The sequence below is a fragment of the Propithecus coquereli genome, unplaced genomic scaffold (assembly GCF_000956105.1).
Source record: "Propithecus coquereli isolate 6110/MARCELLA unplaced genomic scaffold, Pcoq_1.0 Scaffold24, whole genome shotgun sequence".
Lineage (NCBI taxonomy): Eukaryota > Metazoa > Chordata > Mammalia > Primates > Indriidae > Propithecus > Propithecus coquereli.
This window is the reverse complement of record NW_012147952.1, coordinates 1,596,438-1,613,774: the sequence shown is the minus strand read 5'-3', so window position 1 is coordinate 1,613,774 and position 17,337 is coordinate 1,596,438. Positions and strand designations below refer to the sequence as shown.

Here is a 17,337-nt window from a genome sequence, read left to right as displayed (position 1 = left end):
ATTTCTTAGCTCATCATTGCTTCTTGTATCCTATTCCTTTCTTTTAGGTTTATTATTCTGGAAAAAGTACATCTTTCGGTGAAGAGCAATAGATAGCAAATTTTATAAGTCTTTGTGTGAATGCATATGTCTCTATTTCATCTTTATTCTTGAGTGAAAGTGTGTCTTAATACAGAATTTTAGGTTGATAATTCTTTTCTTTGGCACTTGAAGAATCATTTCTCTTTTTAAATTTTTTGGCATTGCTAAGAAATAAAAGTAGTTAATTTGTTGCCTTTCTTTGGTAGGTAATCTTCTTTTTTTTCCTTACAACTTGAGGTAATGTCCTGAAATTTCATTAAGTGTTTCCTTGTTTGTTTGTTTTGTATATATTGTTCAGTTCACCACTCAGTGTGCTCTTCAATCTTTCAGATTTTATGTTTTTCTTAAATGGTTCAGCCATTGTATTTTTTCCCAAAAGTTGTCTCTTTATTCTCTCTTTAGGCTTCTATTACAGTAAGTTTGAACTTTTCGGTTTATTATTCCTATGTCTCAGATTCTCTTCTATATTTAAATTTATACATACATAGGCTCTGTTCTTGGTGATTTTCTGTAGCTCTCCTCCTTGCATGCCATTAATCCTATCTTCAGCTTTGTTCAGTATACTATTTAGCTCATCGATTGAGTTTTAAATTTGAATCATTACATTTTTCATTCTTCAACTTTCTTTCTTAAAAATATATGCTTGTTTTTGTTTAAGAACCTCCTTGTCTTTTTTCTGTGAATTACATATAATAATTTAGAAAATGTTAAATATCTATTAAAATGTTAAATTTAAATGTTAAATATAATTATTTCTAAGTTACTTTTAGTTAGTTGAATCATTTCCGTTTCTCCGGTGTGAATTCTGTTTATTTTCCAGGTCAAGTTGATCGACTTTGTTGTTCTAGATGTTCTCATTAGTTTTATAATTCTGTTTTAGAGATCAGTTCCTAGAGGTCTTTTGTTTTCTTTTTATTCTTTTAATGTTTTTTAAAGTTCTTTTTTAATATCACAGACATACTTAGTTTAAAGAGCAAAACTGTTCTATAAGACTTACTATTATAAATAACTGACTCCCATCCTCTCCCTCAACTTCTTGCCTTCCAAAAGTCACTGCTTTCAAAGTTGTCAATATATTTATCTGATTTTTTTACTTTTTGGCATTTGCTTCACTCTTTCTAAGTACTATACTTACAAAATATTTTCTTTTTTCAGTTTTAGATAGTAGTATTGACTTCTAATTTTGATGTCTTTACTGTTTCCTACCCCTACTGCATATCTGACAATTTCTGTCATCCCGTTCTCCTAATGTTAATACTTACACTATTATGATTATGTCACCTTATCTACAGCTGTGTGAACTAGAATACTATGATGAATTCTCATTTCTTAGATAGATCTTCCTTTTCCCTACACTTAATCAGTACCTTTTAAAAAAGTATTTGCTTGTTTTTTTATGTACATATCACTACTTCAAACCCTTAGACTCTCCGGGTTGTTTACCTCTTCCATAAAATCAAACACATTAGGTATTCTACAAATTTTATCCTATGAAGTGTGACATGCTACAATTTGGACAAATTGCTTTCAAATCTTGCTGCAGCTATCTTTAGTTCTTCCTTCACTATCATCCTGGTTATCCCAATCATCTCTCTCGTGGGGAAGCACTTATCTACTGGATCTCATCTTTCTCTTTGTTTAGTTCACAGTCAAAAAAAATTCATTTAGTTCATTTCATTGAAGTAAATCCTCCAGTAACTTTCTGAGCAATGCTGGAAATGAGAAAAATATTTTGAGATCTTGCTTGTCCGAGTATGTATTAAACTTATTTGATAATTTGGTTCGATATTGTACTCTAGGTTGGAAATCAGCTGTTATTCAGAATTTTGAAGGTAATGCTAATAGTCTTTTGGCTTCCAATATTATTATTGAAGAGTCCAATGAGAATCAGAAGAGCCCAAAGAAATTCTGATTTTTGATAGTTTTTACAGAATTATTAATATTTTTCCTCTTAGGAAACTTGTATGACTTTCTATCAGTCCTCAGTGTTGTGAAGTTCCACAATGATGGGCCTTCATGTTGATCTATTTTTTCTCCATAGTTCCTTTCAAGTTGGAATATCATGTCTTTCAGAGAAATATATTGCACATACTATACATAATTTTCTCCACTTGTCCTCTTTCTCTCAACTTCATTTAGGTAATATTTTCCTGTTAGAAGATTTCAATTCTTCCGGCTTTTGTTTGACCCTTTGGAAATCCTTTCCCATTCCAAGACTATAGAAACATTCACTTAAGTGTTTTCTAGTACTTTTTAGTATCTTTCTCCACCCTCCTTTTTCATTTTTATAATTCGGTCTACAATATTACCATTTTTGTAAGTTGTGAAGCAGCAGGCGATTTTATTAATTATTTTTCACTCAGTTAAACAGTTATGCTACCATCCTGGACTGAATATTGAACAGGCATCATTTATTTTCATGCTGTGAAATGCCATCCTTATCCTATATTTGGATCTATTGTAGACTCTCTGTCTTGCCAGGGTTTCTGGTAATTCACATATTTATGACTAATTTTATTTCATTTTGTATAATGACTCAAATTAGAAAAATGCACTGGAAATCAGAATAGCTGCTTGTAACCGGCAACACCCTAGCTAAAATGTTGCTTCTCGCTTGTATAACTATTATGCCATTTTAAATGACCCTGTCGATCATAAAACATTAATTTTTCTATAGAAAAAATAATTCTTACCCATTGCAGGGGTGGCAAGAGTTTGGCGGCCAACAAGCTGGGCTGGTCCCAATCCATCAAGAAAATCACTGAATTGACTGTCAGCTCCTAGTCGCACTCCAGGAAATATTAAGCTATCAGCAAAAGGACAAAAACCAAAGAAACAAAACATTAAATCTCCTAGAATCCTTTTGATTAGTTTCCACTGGACTAGGTTTGATCATGAAACATAAACACTACTTAGACAATCTGTCTACTTCCTGATTCTTCGCATTGCCTTTGAGCCAAGCGTAGGAGGCTCAACGCTGTTTGAGAAAAAGTATGAACTCTCAATTTAAGACCTGATTCTCTATCAGGAGGACTCAGTTTTTAATGTACTAAGTGTTCTGGACACTTACAAAACCAAATCCAAATCCTTATATAAATGTATTGATGATATAAAATGTAAGATGAAAATTTTTATATCATAAACCTTACATAATTGCTTATGAACATCAAGTAACATTAATGCTAAGTTTTAAAAAAGTGAATAATAATTTTTTGAATAAATACTATAGCATAGTACAAGTTCTTATACACAAATACAAATGTGTTTAATTTATTCAACTTTGAATTAATTAAACATTTAAATTATATGAGACTTTTATGTGGTCCAAATGAAAGTTACTTGGTTAAAATATGTCTATTTCTAGTCATATTCTAGTAATATGACTCCCTGAAAGCCCAAGGATATAAGCTGCACAAGAGCAGTGACTGTGCTCTTCTTGTAGATAGATGTAATTGTCTCTGGGTAATGAGAACCACGCTTATTATGTAGTTGGCATTCCACATGTATTTTTTGAATGAGCATATTTCTATGAATAAAAATCTTTGACAGATTAAGTGGCTTATCCATGGTGGAGGCAAATTTTATTTGATTTGTTACTTTTCTATCAGAAAATAGTGTCTGTAGTTTTTCATTGGCACATTGCTTTATACTACTTCATCAAATATTGGTATTTTGTCAAAAGTTTATGTCCATACCTTCATACTTGCTGATTTTTTGTTCTTGGCTATAACTTACTGGGAACCTGCATACCAATCATTTGATCAAATGCTTTTTGATGGAAAGAGTATCAGAAATATTAACTTGGCATAATTTTATTTAACTTCCAAACAAAAATAGAAACATGGCATAAAAAAATTATGAATTTTAGATTGGTATGTGAGGAATCTAAATGGCAATGAATGAATACTTATGGAAAATTTGTACATAGTCTATCTCCATGAAACCCACCATAGCATAATTGCTTATTTGTAAGACCCACTACTACCTTAATAAAAGTTTAGTTTTATCAAAATATTCTCAAGCATAGGAAAATGCAGGTTTTATGCAAGATCCACATGACATAGAAAAAAATAAGTAAACAAAAAAAAATCTAGTGATTTTTTTCAGAATTAACTAAAACTCTTTAATCAGAAAAGTAATGAGGAAGATAGAACCAGAATTTTTTTCCTAAGGTAAAAACGAGTCAGTGATGTTTTAAAAACAAGAAAACGTTAAGTTGCTTACATATATGAGAGTGTTACACTTACAACAGCTTAGGACTCAAAATAGCTTGGAGACAATTAAGAAAATGGGAAATCAGTTCCTCACTTCTAAATTTTAATTTCAGATTTTGGTGACAGGGCCAATGAGTTTCCCATACGGAAGAATGCATTAAATGTAGCATTTCTACACCGAACATCCAGTAAGGAACTATTCTGGGCTTTACTAGATAATGGAAATCAGTTTATTCATGTTAACTCAGCAGTTCTTCATCCCTTTGAGAGGTATGAGTGACCAGGTACAGAGGCATGACCATGTGCACTTCTAAGAGGTCAGGCTGGTTTAAAATGGATGGTTGAACTTCTGGATAAATAAAAAAGCTGCACAGTAACTATTGGTGGCTTTGCTGTTTCACCGATTACTACACAATCCATGGTTCTACAGCCGTGTAGACATGCTGACATCACTTACTTCCCCTCAGAGCTGTAACTGTTGATGCTGCCATCAGTGGACTCACGACTTGGCTGCCTTACCATCTTCCTCATTTCAGCTGCCATGCCTGTCTCTGTGCTTCTCTGGATGGTACTTTTCAACTTCTTGTGGCCCGACTCTGACAGGAGAGAGTAAAAGAAACTCTAAGTTTTATTTAGACAGTTTTCCCGGAATATGAATCGATCCTGCAAATACAATAATTTTACATATAATTAAAAATTTAATCAGAAAAATGATAGTCTAAGAAAATAATCTACTTAATTCAATCTCTTTGCCAAAGTGTGCTTTAAGAGGGGTAGCAATCCTAGCACTCTGGGAGGCCGAGGTGGGTGGATTGTTTGAGCTCAGGAGTTCGAGACCAGCCTGAGCAAGAGCAAGACCCCCGTCTCTACTAAAAATATAAAGAAATTAAACGGACAACTAAAAATATATAGAAAAAATTAGCCGGGCATGGTTGCGCATGCCTGTAATCCCAGCTACTTGGGAGGCTGAGGCAGAAGGATCGCTTGAGCCCAGGAGTCTGAGGTTGCTGTGAGCTAGGCTGACACCAGGGCACTCACTCGAACCAGGGCAACAAAAGTGAGACTCTGTCTCAAAAAAAAAAAAAAGGGGGTAGCAGCAGAAGGTAAATCACGGCCACAGTTCCAGAGACTGCCCGAATCTCAACGAACAAAAACAAACTCGTGGTATTACAGTGAAAATCTGAATTTGGCATAAAACTGTTACGGGGAAAGATAATGGTGAGCAATCTAATAGGTTTCTCCTAATCTGTAATTCTCCAACTGTGTGGGAATAGACGTCCTTTAAAGGAAAAGGGGCAATTGAAACCAAGCATGAAAAATACCACAGTTTGATACCATCACATATCAGCAATCCCCATAAGGAGAAATAGTATTATTTTATTTGATGCTTTTTGCAACACTTTAACATAAGCTATGTCATTTGAGATGGTATATAGGTTACGGGGGTAGATACAACAGGTATTATTCTAATTCCAAGGCCATGCAGCTATCTCATGGCCTTCTGACTCAGCTGCATGACTTCTGACAGGCAGTTTTGAGGTGTGCACCCCCATTTGCACTGTGAATTATACTGGCTGATCATTTCCATTGCAGTTCTTTAAGATCAGAGCAACTTCCTGGAGCCACTTTGAAAAGCAGTAACCATCATTCTATTCATAGCACAGGAATAAAATTCTAAAACCTTTATTTGATTATATGAATGAGCAGTATCAATAGGTTAAACAAACTGTAAGACTTTATCCCATCTACACATTCTATATACATTTCTGGTTTTCTTTCTATTTTTTGTACAGTATCATTTAATACCCATTAACAATATATGAAAAAATGCTCTCTCTATATAATTACATACATAACTATATATATATGCATAAACTCTTCAATCCTCACAAAATCTCTGTAAAGCAGGCGTCTAAATACACTCTTAGATAAGTCATATGAAAAACTGCATTTGTCTCTCATTTTTGGTCACTGCAACCTTTTTGTAAATGTCTAATCAAAGATACAATAGATTATATTATATAGAATTAATGTTCATGCTTCCCACACACATTAATAGCTTATTAAATTTTCATTGCTTTTATTCTTAACATTTTTATTGCTATTTTTGTTTACAAAGGCAATATATGTACATTACAATATATTCAAATATTACAGATATAGCAAATGTTGAATATCCTCTATAATTCCACCCTTATAAGAAGATGATGGTTAATAATTTGGGTGCTATTTTTTTCTTTATATCTATACGCGCTTCTTCACTTGGCTTCTGTGATCCACACTCTCCATTTTTCCTCCCCTGTCATTGGTTGCTTCTCCCCAGTCTCTTGTGCTGGAACCTTCTCCTCCTCGAGAGTTTTAGATATAGGAGAGCCCCAGGCCTCAGCCCTTGGACGTTTCTACTTTCTTCTACACTTACTTCCTAGGTGATCTCAGCCATGGTTTTAAAGCCATTTATGTCCTTATGCCTCCAAAATTACACATCAACAGTCCCGACCTTTATCCTAAAGGTCAGAGTCATTAATCCAATTGCTTATTAGCTCCATTTAGAGATCTAACAGACATTTCAACATTAACATATCCAAAACAGAACTCTTCATTCTCTACCTCCATCACACTACCACCACCTAGTGCCAAGTCCTCCCTCTCCTCACTCAAGTGATCAGGCCTAAAACCTTGTAATGATCCTTGAATCCTCTTTCTAACACACCCCACATCCAATCCATCAGCTAATCCTCTTGGTTTACCTTGAAAATGCACCACAAATCTGATCACTCTTCCTCCTCTCCACTGCTCCAAGACTACTTCAAGTCACTATCATCACTCAACAAGACCACTACAATACCCACACCACACTGGTCTTGCTGCTTCTATTCTTTTCCTCCTTAGAATATTCTCTACCTAACAGCCATGGTCAATCTTCAAAAACATAAATATGAATATGTCATTCTCTTGCTCAAGATCTTATAACGGTTCATCAACAAAATTAAAAGGAAACCCACAATGGTTATCATGGCCCATAAAATGCCATGTGATCTGGTCCCTGAAACCTCTCAGATCTCCCATTCCATGGGGTTATGGCTTTCTGGCCACACTTGGTGTTTCCTTGAGCCTCCAAACATGCTGCTTCAGGGCCCTTTTTATTGTCTGTCCCTTCTGACTTTGTTGCCTTGCTCCCTCACTTTATTCCTATCTCTGCTCCGATGTCATCTCAGAGAGGCTTTTTCTGATCCTCATCACTCTCTAACCCCTTGCCATGCTTTATTTTTCTTCATATGACTGCTTCATCTGCCGTTAAACCCTTATCTACTTGTTTGTTGCCTGTTTCCCAATTAGAAGATAATTTCTACAAGGGCAGCAACATTGTGAGTATTGCTCACTTTTTTTCTAGCATCTAGGACAGTGGTATAAACTTGCTAATACACATACTAATGTGTAATTTCCACATTCCATTTAATATAATGTAATACAAACATGTACATATTTATTCTCTTTAATGATTGCACTGTTCCATTTTATGGCTGTGTGGTTTCAAAATTAAGCCTTCTCTTTATTGATGGGCACTTGGATATTTCCAACTGTTAAAGGAGAGTTTTTATAGGATAAATTCCTAGAAGTTTAACTGCTACTAAAAGGGTAGGAATCTGTTTAATCTTAATAGATATTTTTTAAATTGTCCTTTAGAAGTATTATAGGAATTTATTCTCCTACCAACATTTATATGGATGTTCCCATTTCACTATCTAAGGCTCAGGAATTTTCTACCTTTTCCGTTTTGGGTCTGTCTTGCCTACCGGGACTGTCATTGTAGAATGTGTACACTTACTGAAGGCAGGGACTTCATTTATAGCCATTCTGAATGCGGTTTAGTTCAGTTTTGGTATTTATTCATTTATATACTATACTTCCTTTTTAGAAGCAGTTCATTTATGAAGTTACTGTGGTAGAGTAACATTGCATTTATGCCCACATAGTGGCAAGATTCAACTTGAGGGACAGGGGCAAGCCCCATGGGGGTATTATGAAAGTACTGAGCCAAATAGAATTATGACAAGCGTTTATCCAAGGCAACATGAGGCAATAAGGTCAAGGTGGAAAACCAACTTTTTCTTTTTTTTTTTTTTGAGATGGAGTCTTGCTCTGTCACCTGGGCTAGAGTGCTGTGGCATCAGCCTAGCGCACAGCAACCTCAAACTCCTGGGCTCAAGCGATTCTCCTGCCTCAGCCCCCCGAGTAGCTGGGATTACAAGTGCATGCCACCATGCCCTGGATAATTTTTGTTTTCTGTTTTTAGTAGAGATGGGGTCTCACTCTTGCCCAGGCTGGTCTTGAACTCCTGACCTCAAGTGATCCTCCTGCCTTGGCCTCCCAGAGTGTTAGAATTATAGGCGTGAGCCATCATGCCTGGCTTAAAAACAAATTCTTATTGAAAATAATGAGGATTATAGCTAGAGAAATTAGAGCAAATGTTAAATCCAAATGGTGAGGTGATGCTAGAAATTGGAGGAGAAACAGTTAAGAGGATCAGCAGTATGGGGGTTCAGGTTAGAGTGTTAGTTCATTCAGTTTTTCACCCATCCATCCAACCATCCAACGAATATTTACTTAGCACCTACTATGTGTCATACACTGCTTTAGGTGCTGGGGGTATACTGATGAATGACAATTTTCCTGCTGTCATGGAGCTTACAGTCTAGTGTGTTTGTGTATGTATATAAGAAAGACAGTGAACAAATAAATAAAGATATAATATGGCTGGTAATAAATATTGCAGAGAAAAATGGGCAGGATAAAGGGGATAGAGAATGATAGGGGTAGACGGCAAGGTTTTTATTTAAAAAGTGGTCAGGGTCTCATTAAGCAGGGTGTGGAGGAAGTGAGGACATAAGCCATGAGAAAAGAGGGAAGTAGCACACGGCGGGGACTGGTCCTAAAGATTGGGGGGTTGCGGGGGGTGGCGTGAGTAATGGTGGTCCGGAGAGGGTGGCTGTCTTGCCAGTAGCGCACAGGTCTCCAGGCTTCCTCTCCAGTCTTCCCAAGGTTGATGCTGCCTCCAGCCAAGAGACTGTGTCACCAGCGATCTCAGGTCTCTGTGCGTAGCTGGCAGTCCAGATGACTGTGGAGTGTAGACTGTTAATACCTGATTTCTCTTGCATTTCCTAACATAGGTTTCACATGGTTGTGTTCGTTACATATTCGTTCCAATGAATGAAAAGAAAAATTTTAAAGGTGAATAATATGTATTAATTTGTTTTTATTTTTTAACCAGGATATCAAGTTTTCTTAAAGAATGGTGTATCTACAAGTCGTCCCAAAATTCTTAGAGCGCTTTTAAACCTTAATAACTTCTAAAATGCAAATGTTATACACTCTGAAAAAAATCATTTGAGAGGTTAGTTATTGAATTTTCTTTTATACTTAATTTTGTGAATTTGAATAATATATTTTTAATTTTAAAGTTTTTGTTTAGTCCTTCTGATTGAAGATGGCAGATGAGCTGATACCTAGCTGTTGTCTTATTCATATCAATAAATATTCATGAAAACAGCTTCGATGGACTAAGCAATATAAACGCCCAGGTAGAAGCTGAATCAATAGTTTCAGCATTGAATTTGCCTTATTTAAATACATAAGGCTCTAATATTAATTTGGAATGTGAGGACTAGAAGAAATATTGTTTTTTAGATGTGGAAACTGTAATTTGGAAAAATATAATTCATGCAACAAATTTGTTCAGCTCTTAAGTCAGTCCAGTCTTTTCTAGATGCTAGTGACACAGCAATGAGTGCAGCAGATAAAAATCCCTGCCCTGATGGAGCTCACATTCTAGTGGGTATAACGACTTGCTCAGCATCATGCCAGTCAGCAGCAAAAACTGAATTAGAAACCTGATTTTCTGAATCTCAGTCTTGTAATTATTCTATTATGCCACCATTTAGGAAAACACAAAGTCTGGTCTTCCTTATTTTACAAATAGAACAATGGTTTAGCTACACAGATATTTTCATGTATACATTCACACATGGGCTTACAAGTTCACTTGTAAAACTTTGTTAAATAACACATCTATTCTACACGAGCACAAATATATATAATTATCTGCATCTATCTTTCTACGTATGCTATAATTATATGTAATCACATACATATATTTTACATTCATGTAATATTTTTAATATAAATATAATGCATTAAATATACAAATATGATAAAATGAGGTTACATTTTTTAATACCACCATTATTAATAATTATTTGTATGCACTAAAGAATCATTAACCTTATAAACACATGAAGTCTACTATCAAATTATAACATGAAGCCTTTGATTTGAAAACATTGTCCCAAGTATTCTACAAAGAACAAAAAGATTAGAAAACTAGTTCATTTTAATATTTTCTAGTCACAGATGCATGAAAAATTAGTAAAATCCATAATGTTTGGGGCAACATTTTACCCATATTTTAAAAGAGCAACTTTCTCTCAAAGTGCTCCAAAAGGTGAACTCTTTCTCTCTTTCCATATTTACATTATATTTAGAAATACCCACTGACTTACTAATTCATTCTTTATTTATTTATTTTTTTTGAGACAGAGTCTCACTCTTTTTGCCTGGGCTAGAGTGAGTGCCGTGGCATCAGCCTAGCTCACAGCAACCTCAAACTCCTGGGCTCAAGTGATCCTTCTGCCTCAGCCTCCCGAGTAGCTGGGACTACAGGCATGCGCCACCATGCCCGGCTAATTTTTTCTATATATTTTTAGTTGGCCGATTAATTTCTTTCTAATTTTAGTAGAGGCGGGGTCTCGCTCTTGCTCAGGCTGGTCTCGAACTCCTGAGCTCAAACAATCCACCCGCCTCTGCCTCCCAGAGTGCTAGGATTACAGGCGTGAGCCACCGCGCCCGTCCTCTAATTCATTCTTTAAATACCCATCAAACACCAAGAACCTATGATATAATAGGGATCATTCTAGGTGTTAGAGATACAACAGTAATAAGAAAGGATAGGGCATACAATAAACATGTATTTATGCATCAGGACCATGAGGAATAGGTCAGAACTAGAAATAGATACACAGATAAATAGATAGGATATAGTGTCATGCAGACACAATTAAAATCTATGATGCTAAATGTAATAACTTAGGGAAAAAATAGAGATAAAAAGGGTAAACAGAATGGAGCCTGGGATATTCCCACAGTTAGAGAGAGGTTCAGAAGAAAATCAAGACTGCTGAAGAGGCTGAAAAGAAGGACCTTTTAAGGTAGGGGGAAAATAGGTAAGTGCAATGGTACAGAAACCAGAGAAGAAAGTGTTTCAAGAAGTAAAAAAAAATGTGTTGATTACTAATTTGAGTTTTAGTAAGAAAGGACATAAAAGTGATTATAGTCCTTGGCTGCACTGAGATCACTGACTTTGAGAGGAGTAGATTCGGTGAAATAACTAACCAGTAACCCTACTTTAGGCACCTACTCATTCAGGCGTTTGAAAGGAGTGGCCAGTCAGAAGAGAGAATGAGAGATAAGTAAATACAGACAGCTCCTATGACTACTTTGAAAAGGTTTGTTGTGATTTAGAGGTAGTATTCGCAGAGTCACACAGTATTAGGGGAGACTCTCTATTTTTTAAGAGGTGATAGTAGAGCTTTTTTCTATGTAGATGGGAATGATTAAATGGACAAGGAAAAACACAACATTATTAGGTCTCATATTATTGGTTGGAGAGATGGATAATGATAGATAACATCAGATAAATCATCTTCTAATCAAAGCAATCTCTGACCAATTAGTACCAATTTAATGGTGAGTACATGTGGTATTTGTGGTGTCAGGCAGGTGGGAAGGGGGAGGAAGGGAGGGGTAAATCCACACCTAATGGATGCTGTGCACACTGTCTGGGGGATGGGCACACTTGTGGGGCAGTGCAAAGGCAATTTATGTAACCAAAGCATTTGCATCCCATACTACTCTGAAATTAAGAAAAAAAATTAAAAAAGAAGAAATCACAAGAAAACTAATGAATGAACAAGAATATTCATGTGTTCATTTTTTAATTTTAAAAAACATATCTATATATGTATCTATAGACAAATATGTCTGTATACGTGCATGCCTACCTGTGTTAATTTGTGTATTTAGATCTTAGGTGTAGATGGTTGTTAATAACATTCTTCGGTTACTGGCATGTTACCATTATTGGTTCCACCAAGACCCATCTGTCCTATTTATATATCTACCCATTCATCCATTCATTCCATTTTATCAGCATACTCTACTGTCATTCCCCTACCCCCACTGGCAATTTAATGTATTTAATATATAGCTTTTTATTTGAATGTGTTATGCAAAATGTGTGTTATTTTATGTGCTTGTATTTTTAGTTTACATAAACAGCATTGCATTACATCTTTTGTGACTAAGCACTGCTTTTACTGTTTTAAAGATCTATTCAAGTTGATATAGAATACACTGAATCGATTGCATCCAAAAAAAAAACGTCATGATGCCGAAATGACTATATGATTCCATCAATTAATTGGAGAAGTCAGGAAAAGAATACCATCCAATTGACTAAACAATTTGGGTACAAAAGTAAATGCAATAATGGCCTATTAACTCACAAAGTATAGATTTAAGTATAATCTGTTGGTCACTCTGAAAGTAACAACTGAGATCAGAGATAAAATTTATTTTTTTATGTGTTTGGTGACAAAATTCAGTTTTTTAAAAAGAAAAGTTGTGATTAATATGTTTTGTTCATTTTGTCCTCTACTTACTCAACAAATTGTTACCTGAGTGCTTTGTGCCTCAATTATGTACATAAATGTGAAAAGAGAAGAAGCCCTGACATCAACCATCTGACCTAGAAGACGTGGACAAGTAAAGGTCTAATTATCATGCAGTATAAGTGCTAGCCAGAGGGTTTATTTTATATGAATTTGACTTTATCTATTTATCATATGTAAATTCAATAATATGGAGAAAGGAAGAGAAGGGAAGAGAGAGAACCATTTAAACAGTTAAGTGTGAGTCTGCTGCTTGCAATGCCACTTAATGAACATGTAACTTAGAGAGACCATGAGGTGAGAAATGCAATTCTTTTCTTCTTTAGTTTCAGTTTTTGAAGATAATTCTGGTATTTATGCTGATTTCTAAAATAGGCTGCCTAAAAGCAAACCAATGACTTTATCTGGCATTCAAACAAAACAGCACCAATGTAGTCAAACTATAAAATCTGATAGTCTTGAACTTACTGAGAGATCATATATCGGTATTGAAGGAATTTTCATAGGAAACTATGACACTCTGTGTGGACAGTGAAGGGGACCAGAGTTGTATAGCTGTATTTCAGGCCAGGAGAGCAGCATACTTAAAGGTCTTGAAAGGAGAAAGAATATGGCCCCTTGAGATAATTACAGTTCCGGAATGACCAGAGTTAATTTAACTGCGAGGTGTGAAGCAGAGAAGTAAGCAGTGGAGGGATCGCCCAAGGCCTTTTACCTAATGCTCTCCTGCTCTCCGTGCACGGTTCCGTATCATTTTGGTTAATGTTGATTTATGGTTCATGCTGTTCTTAATGATCTCAAGATCTTGGTCTTCCCAATACCAATATTCCCCATATAAAACTGTGTGTACTTTGTATTATATGCAATATGATATGGTAATATTGTCATAGATCTCCAACAATTATTCTTTAAAAGAAAATATCCAACAGTACTTCTCTGTTATGTGGAAACCATGTAGTCAGAAATTTTTATTAGTCTGCCCTAATGTGACACAACTTTCATTGGTATTTAAACAAATAAACAACAATGTTCCCTTTGTGTTGTGCCAAAGTTTTTGAATATATTTCATCCTAAGCCAGATAAATAGAACTTGTAAAAATTTCATAGGTTGGAGGATTATTTTTAGAAAATTGCATGAGGGTCCTTTGACTTTTATGGTTTTTGTCATTTTCTCTCACTTATTCTCCAGGTTAATCCTACCAATCATAAACTCCAGTATCGTCTTCCCACTTTCCAAAGAGATTTATAATGAAATAAATATAGTGGCCAACAAACTAAAAATAGTATCATTCAGAATATTTTTGTGAGATGGATGGAATAAATTCCCTTGATGATATTTTCCTTCAAAAGAATACTTCAAATCTTTTCCAGTGATGTACTTATCCTTTTATTCCACTCCCATAACCCAAAAGAGATAAAATATTTTCTTTTGCCGCCATGTACTTTAAGTTCTTTACAGATAGTACTTGAGAAAAGAGATTCATCTGTTTGAATGCTGACGTTTATTTTTTTTTCTTGAGCTCCTCTAAGGTGGCTAATAGCTATTCTTTTGTAAGAAACCTGCGTGTTAAACTAACAAGGCTGCCAAAAAACACTGAAGAGGTTTATAGTCACTGAAACACACCAGCTGTATAGCATCTTGCCTTGGCCAAAGCCAAGTAAAAGAGGAGGAAACATTCAAATGCTGAATTTCTCACTCCTGTAAATTATTTGATTTCACAGCCTTAAGGGTTCCAAAGTGTTTCTGGTGTTAGGGGCTGAATTGTGACCCATCCCCTCAAAGATATATGTTGAAGCTCTAACCACTGTACCTCAGAATGTGACTTTATTTGGAGATAGGGACTTTAAAGTGGTAATTAAGTTAAAATGAAGTCATTGGGATGGGCCCTAATCCAATCTGATTGCCCTTAGAAGAAGAGGAGATCAGGACTCACAGAGGCACCAGGGTGCTTGTGCACAGAGGAGCCACCCTAGGAAGAGGAAGAAAGATAGTGCCCACCTGCTAGCCAAGGACAGAGGCCTCAGAAGAAACCAAACCCACCCACACCTAGATCATGAACTTCTCGCCTCCAGAATAGGAAAAAAATAAATATCTGTTGTTTCAACCACCCAATCTGTGGTCTTTTGTTTATGGTAGCCCTAGCAAACTAATACATCTAGGGAGTAGACGTTATTATTTTAACACTGTAAGGTCCTCATACTACTTAATGAATGTGATGACGTAAATGCAACTGAAAGCAGGTGGGGATGAATTATCACCTAAGTAGTCTGAGGATGAGATTAAGTCCCCAGTGCTGAGATGGGCTTGTTTTTCCAGGTTGTCTTGATTAGATTAAAAGTGGTCTGAAATATTACATGGGTATACCTAAATCATTTATTAACAACTCTTCATAATCAGAAAATAAGGTCTCAGATTTTATTTGTCCAGAGTAGTAAATATATCACATATAGTTCAAATCGGTTTTCTTTACTCTCCTTTGGGTATGAGTTAATACCTCAGATGAGGCTGGATTTCATTTATTAAGTAAAAATCTAGAATTTCTCCTCACTATCTACCACCCTATTTGTAAAAACAAAACAATACTTAAGGCTGACACCCAGAAAGAAACAAATGTTTTACTGTATGTTTTATATATTTTTTAAAAACTTGTATTTAAACTCAAGGTTTAAGGGACTCCCAATCTCATCAGCGAGTCTAATATTCCAAGTGGCATTTGAATAGGAAGGGGTTTGAGGGGCAACTCTGGAATTGGCATGTCTGGATTCAAGTACCAGCTCCACCACTTATTAGTTCTGTGCCTGCAGCAGCCTACATAGCCTCTGTGTGCCTCGCTTTCCTTATCTATTAAAAGAGAGGATCACGATACCTAGCTCCTAGGGTTATTTTGAGTATTAAAGGAGATAATGCATATAAAGCACTCAGGAAAGTGTCTAGCACCTATTTAAGTTATTCACAGTTACACAATAAGAACTCAAAATATTTTACACAGATTATGTCTTCAGGTAGAATGATGCCAATTCCCCTTCCTCTGTTCAAAGCACATGTTCTTTCTCAGCCTCACATTTAACTCAAAATGCTATTTAGAATGCAGTATAATTAAGTTATAACATGTCAGATAGACTGTTCATGCCCCCAATATCCAGTCTCACCCTTTCTCTTACTGGTAGAGCTTCCTCCCTAGTCCCAGCTAAGGACTAACCACTTTTCTCTTCTTTCCTCTCATCTTGATGGCATGGGGATGTGATGGTGGGAGCTACAGCAGCTACTTTGGGTCTTGGGATGGGAGAATGTAATGCAGTTGGCAGGGCTTGGGCCCCTGAATTGATAGAGTCACTATAACAGCCCCAGACTGGACTGCCCACTGGGACTATTATGTGATACTCTTGATTAAGCCACTATATCTGGGGCTGTCTTCTTACAGCAGCCTATTTTATATCACAGCAGATAGTATTCTACATAAAACCAAGTGTGGAATTTTTTTTTTTTTTTTTTTGAAACAGAGTCTCACTCTTTTGCCCGGGCTAGAGTGAGTGCCGTGGCATCAGCCTAGCTCACAGCAACCTCAAACTCCTGGGCTCAAGCGATTCTCCTGCCTCAGCCCCCCGAGTAGCTGGGATTACAAGTGCATGCCACCATGCCCTGGATAATTTTTGTTTTCTGTTTTTAGTAGAGATGGGGTCTCACTCTTGCCCAGGCTGGTCTTGAACTCCTGACCTCAAGTGATCCTCCTGCCTTGGCCTCCCAGAGTGTTAGAATTATAGGCGTGAGCCATCATGCCTGGCTTAAAAACAAATTCTTATTGAAAATAATGAGGATTATAGCTAGAGAAATTAGAGCAAATGTTAAATCCAAATGGTGAGGTGATGCTAGAAATTGGAGGAGAAACAGTTAAGAGGATCAGCAGTATGGGGGTTCAGGTTAGAGTGTTAGTTCATTCAGTTTTTCACCCATCCATCCAACCATCCAACGAATATTTACTTAGCACCTACTATGTGTCATACACTGCTTTAGGTGCTGGGGGTATACTGATGAATGACAATTTTCCTGCTGTCATGGAGCTTACAGTCTAGTGTGTTTGTGTATGTATATAAGAAAGACAGTGAACAAATAAATAAAGATATAATATGGCTGGTAATAAATATTGCAGAGAAAAATGGGCAGGATAAAGGGGATAGAGAATGATAGGGGTAGACGGCAAGGTTTTTATTTAAAAAGTGGTCAGGGTCTCATTAAGCAGGGTGTGGAGGAAGTGAGGACA

General features: G+C 36.1%; 1 protein-coding gene across 7 annotated transcripts in view; it reads right to left on the bottom strand.

Moving 5' to 3' along the window:
* The window catches only part of RIMS1 (regulating synaptic membrane exocytosis 1), a 482,695-nt gene that overhangs the window by 8,569 nt on the left and 456,789 nt on the right, over positions 1-17,337 (bottom strand). For all 7 annotated transcript variants that reach the window (XM_012646050.1, XM_012646051.1, XM_012646053.1 and 4 more), the window contains 2 exons: positions 4,753-4,891; positions 2,775-2,887 (listed from right to left, as the gene is read on the bottom strand). In XM_012646050.1, the coding sequence (XP_012501504.1) occupies positions 2,775-2,887; positions 4,753-4,891 (252 nt within the window). The remainder of the gene's footprint in view (positions 1-2,774; positions 2,888-4,752; positions 4,892-17,337) is intronic.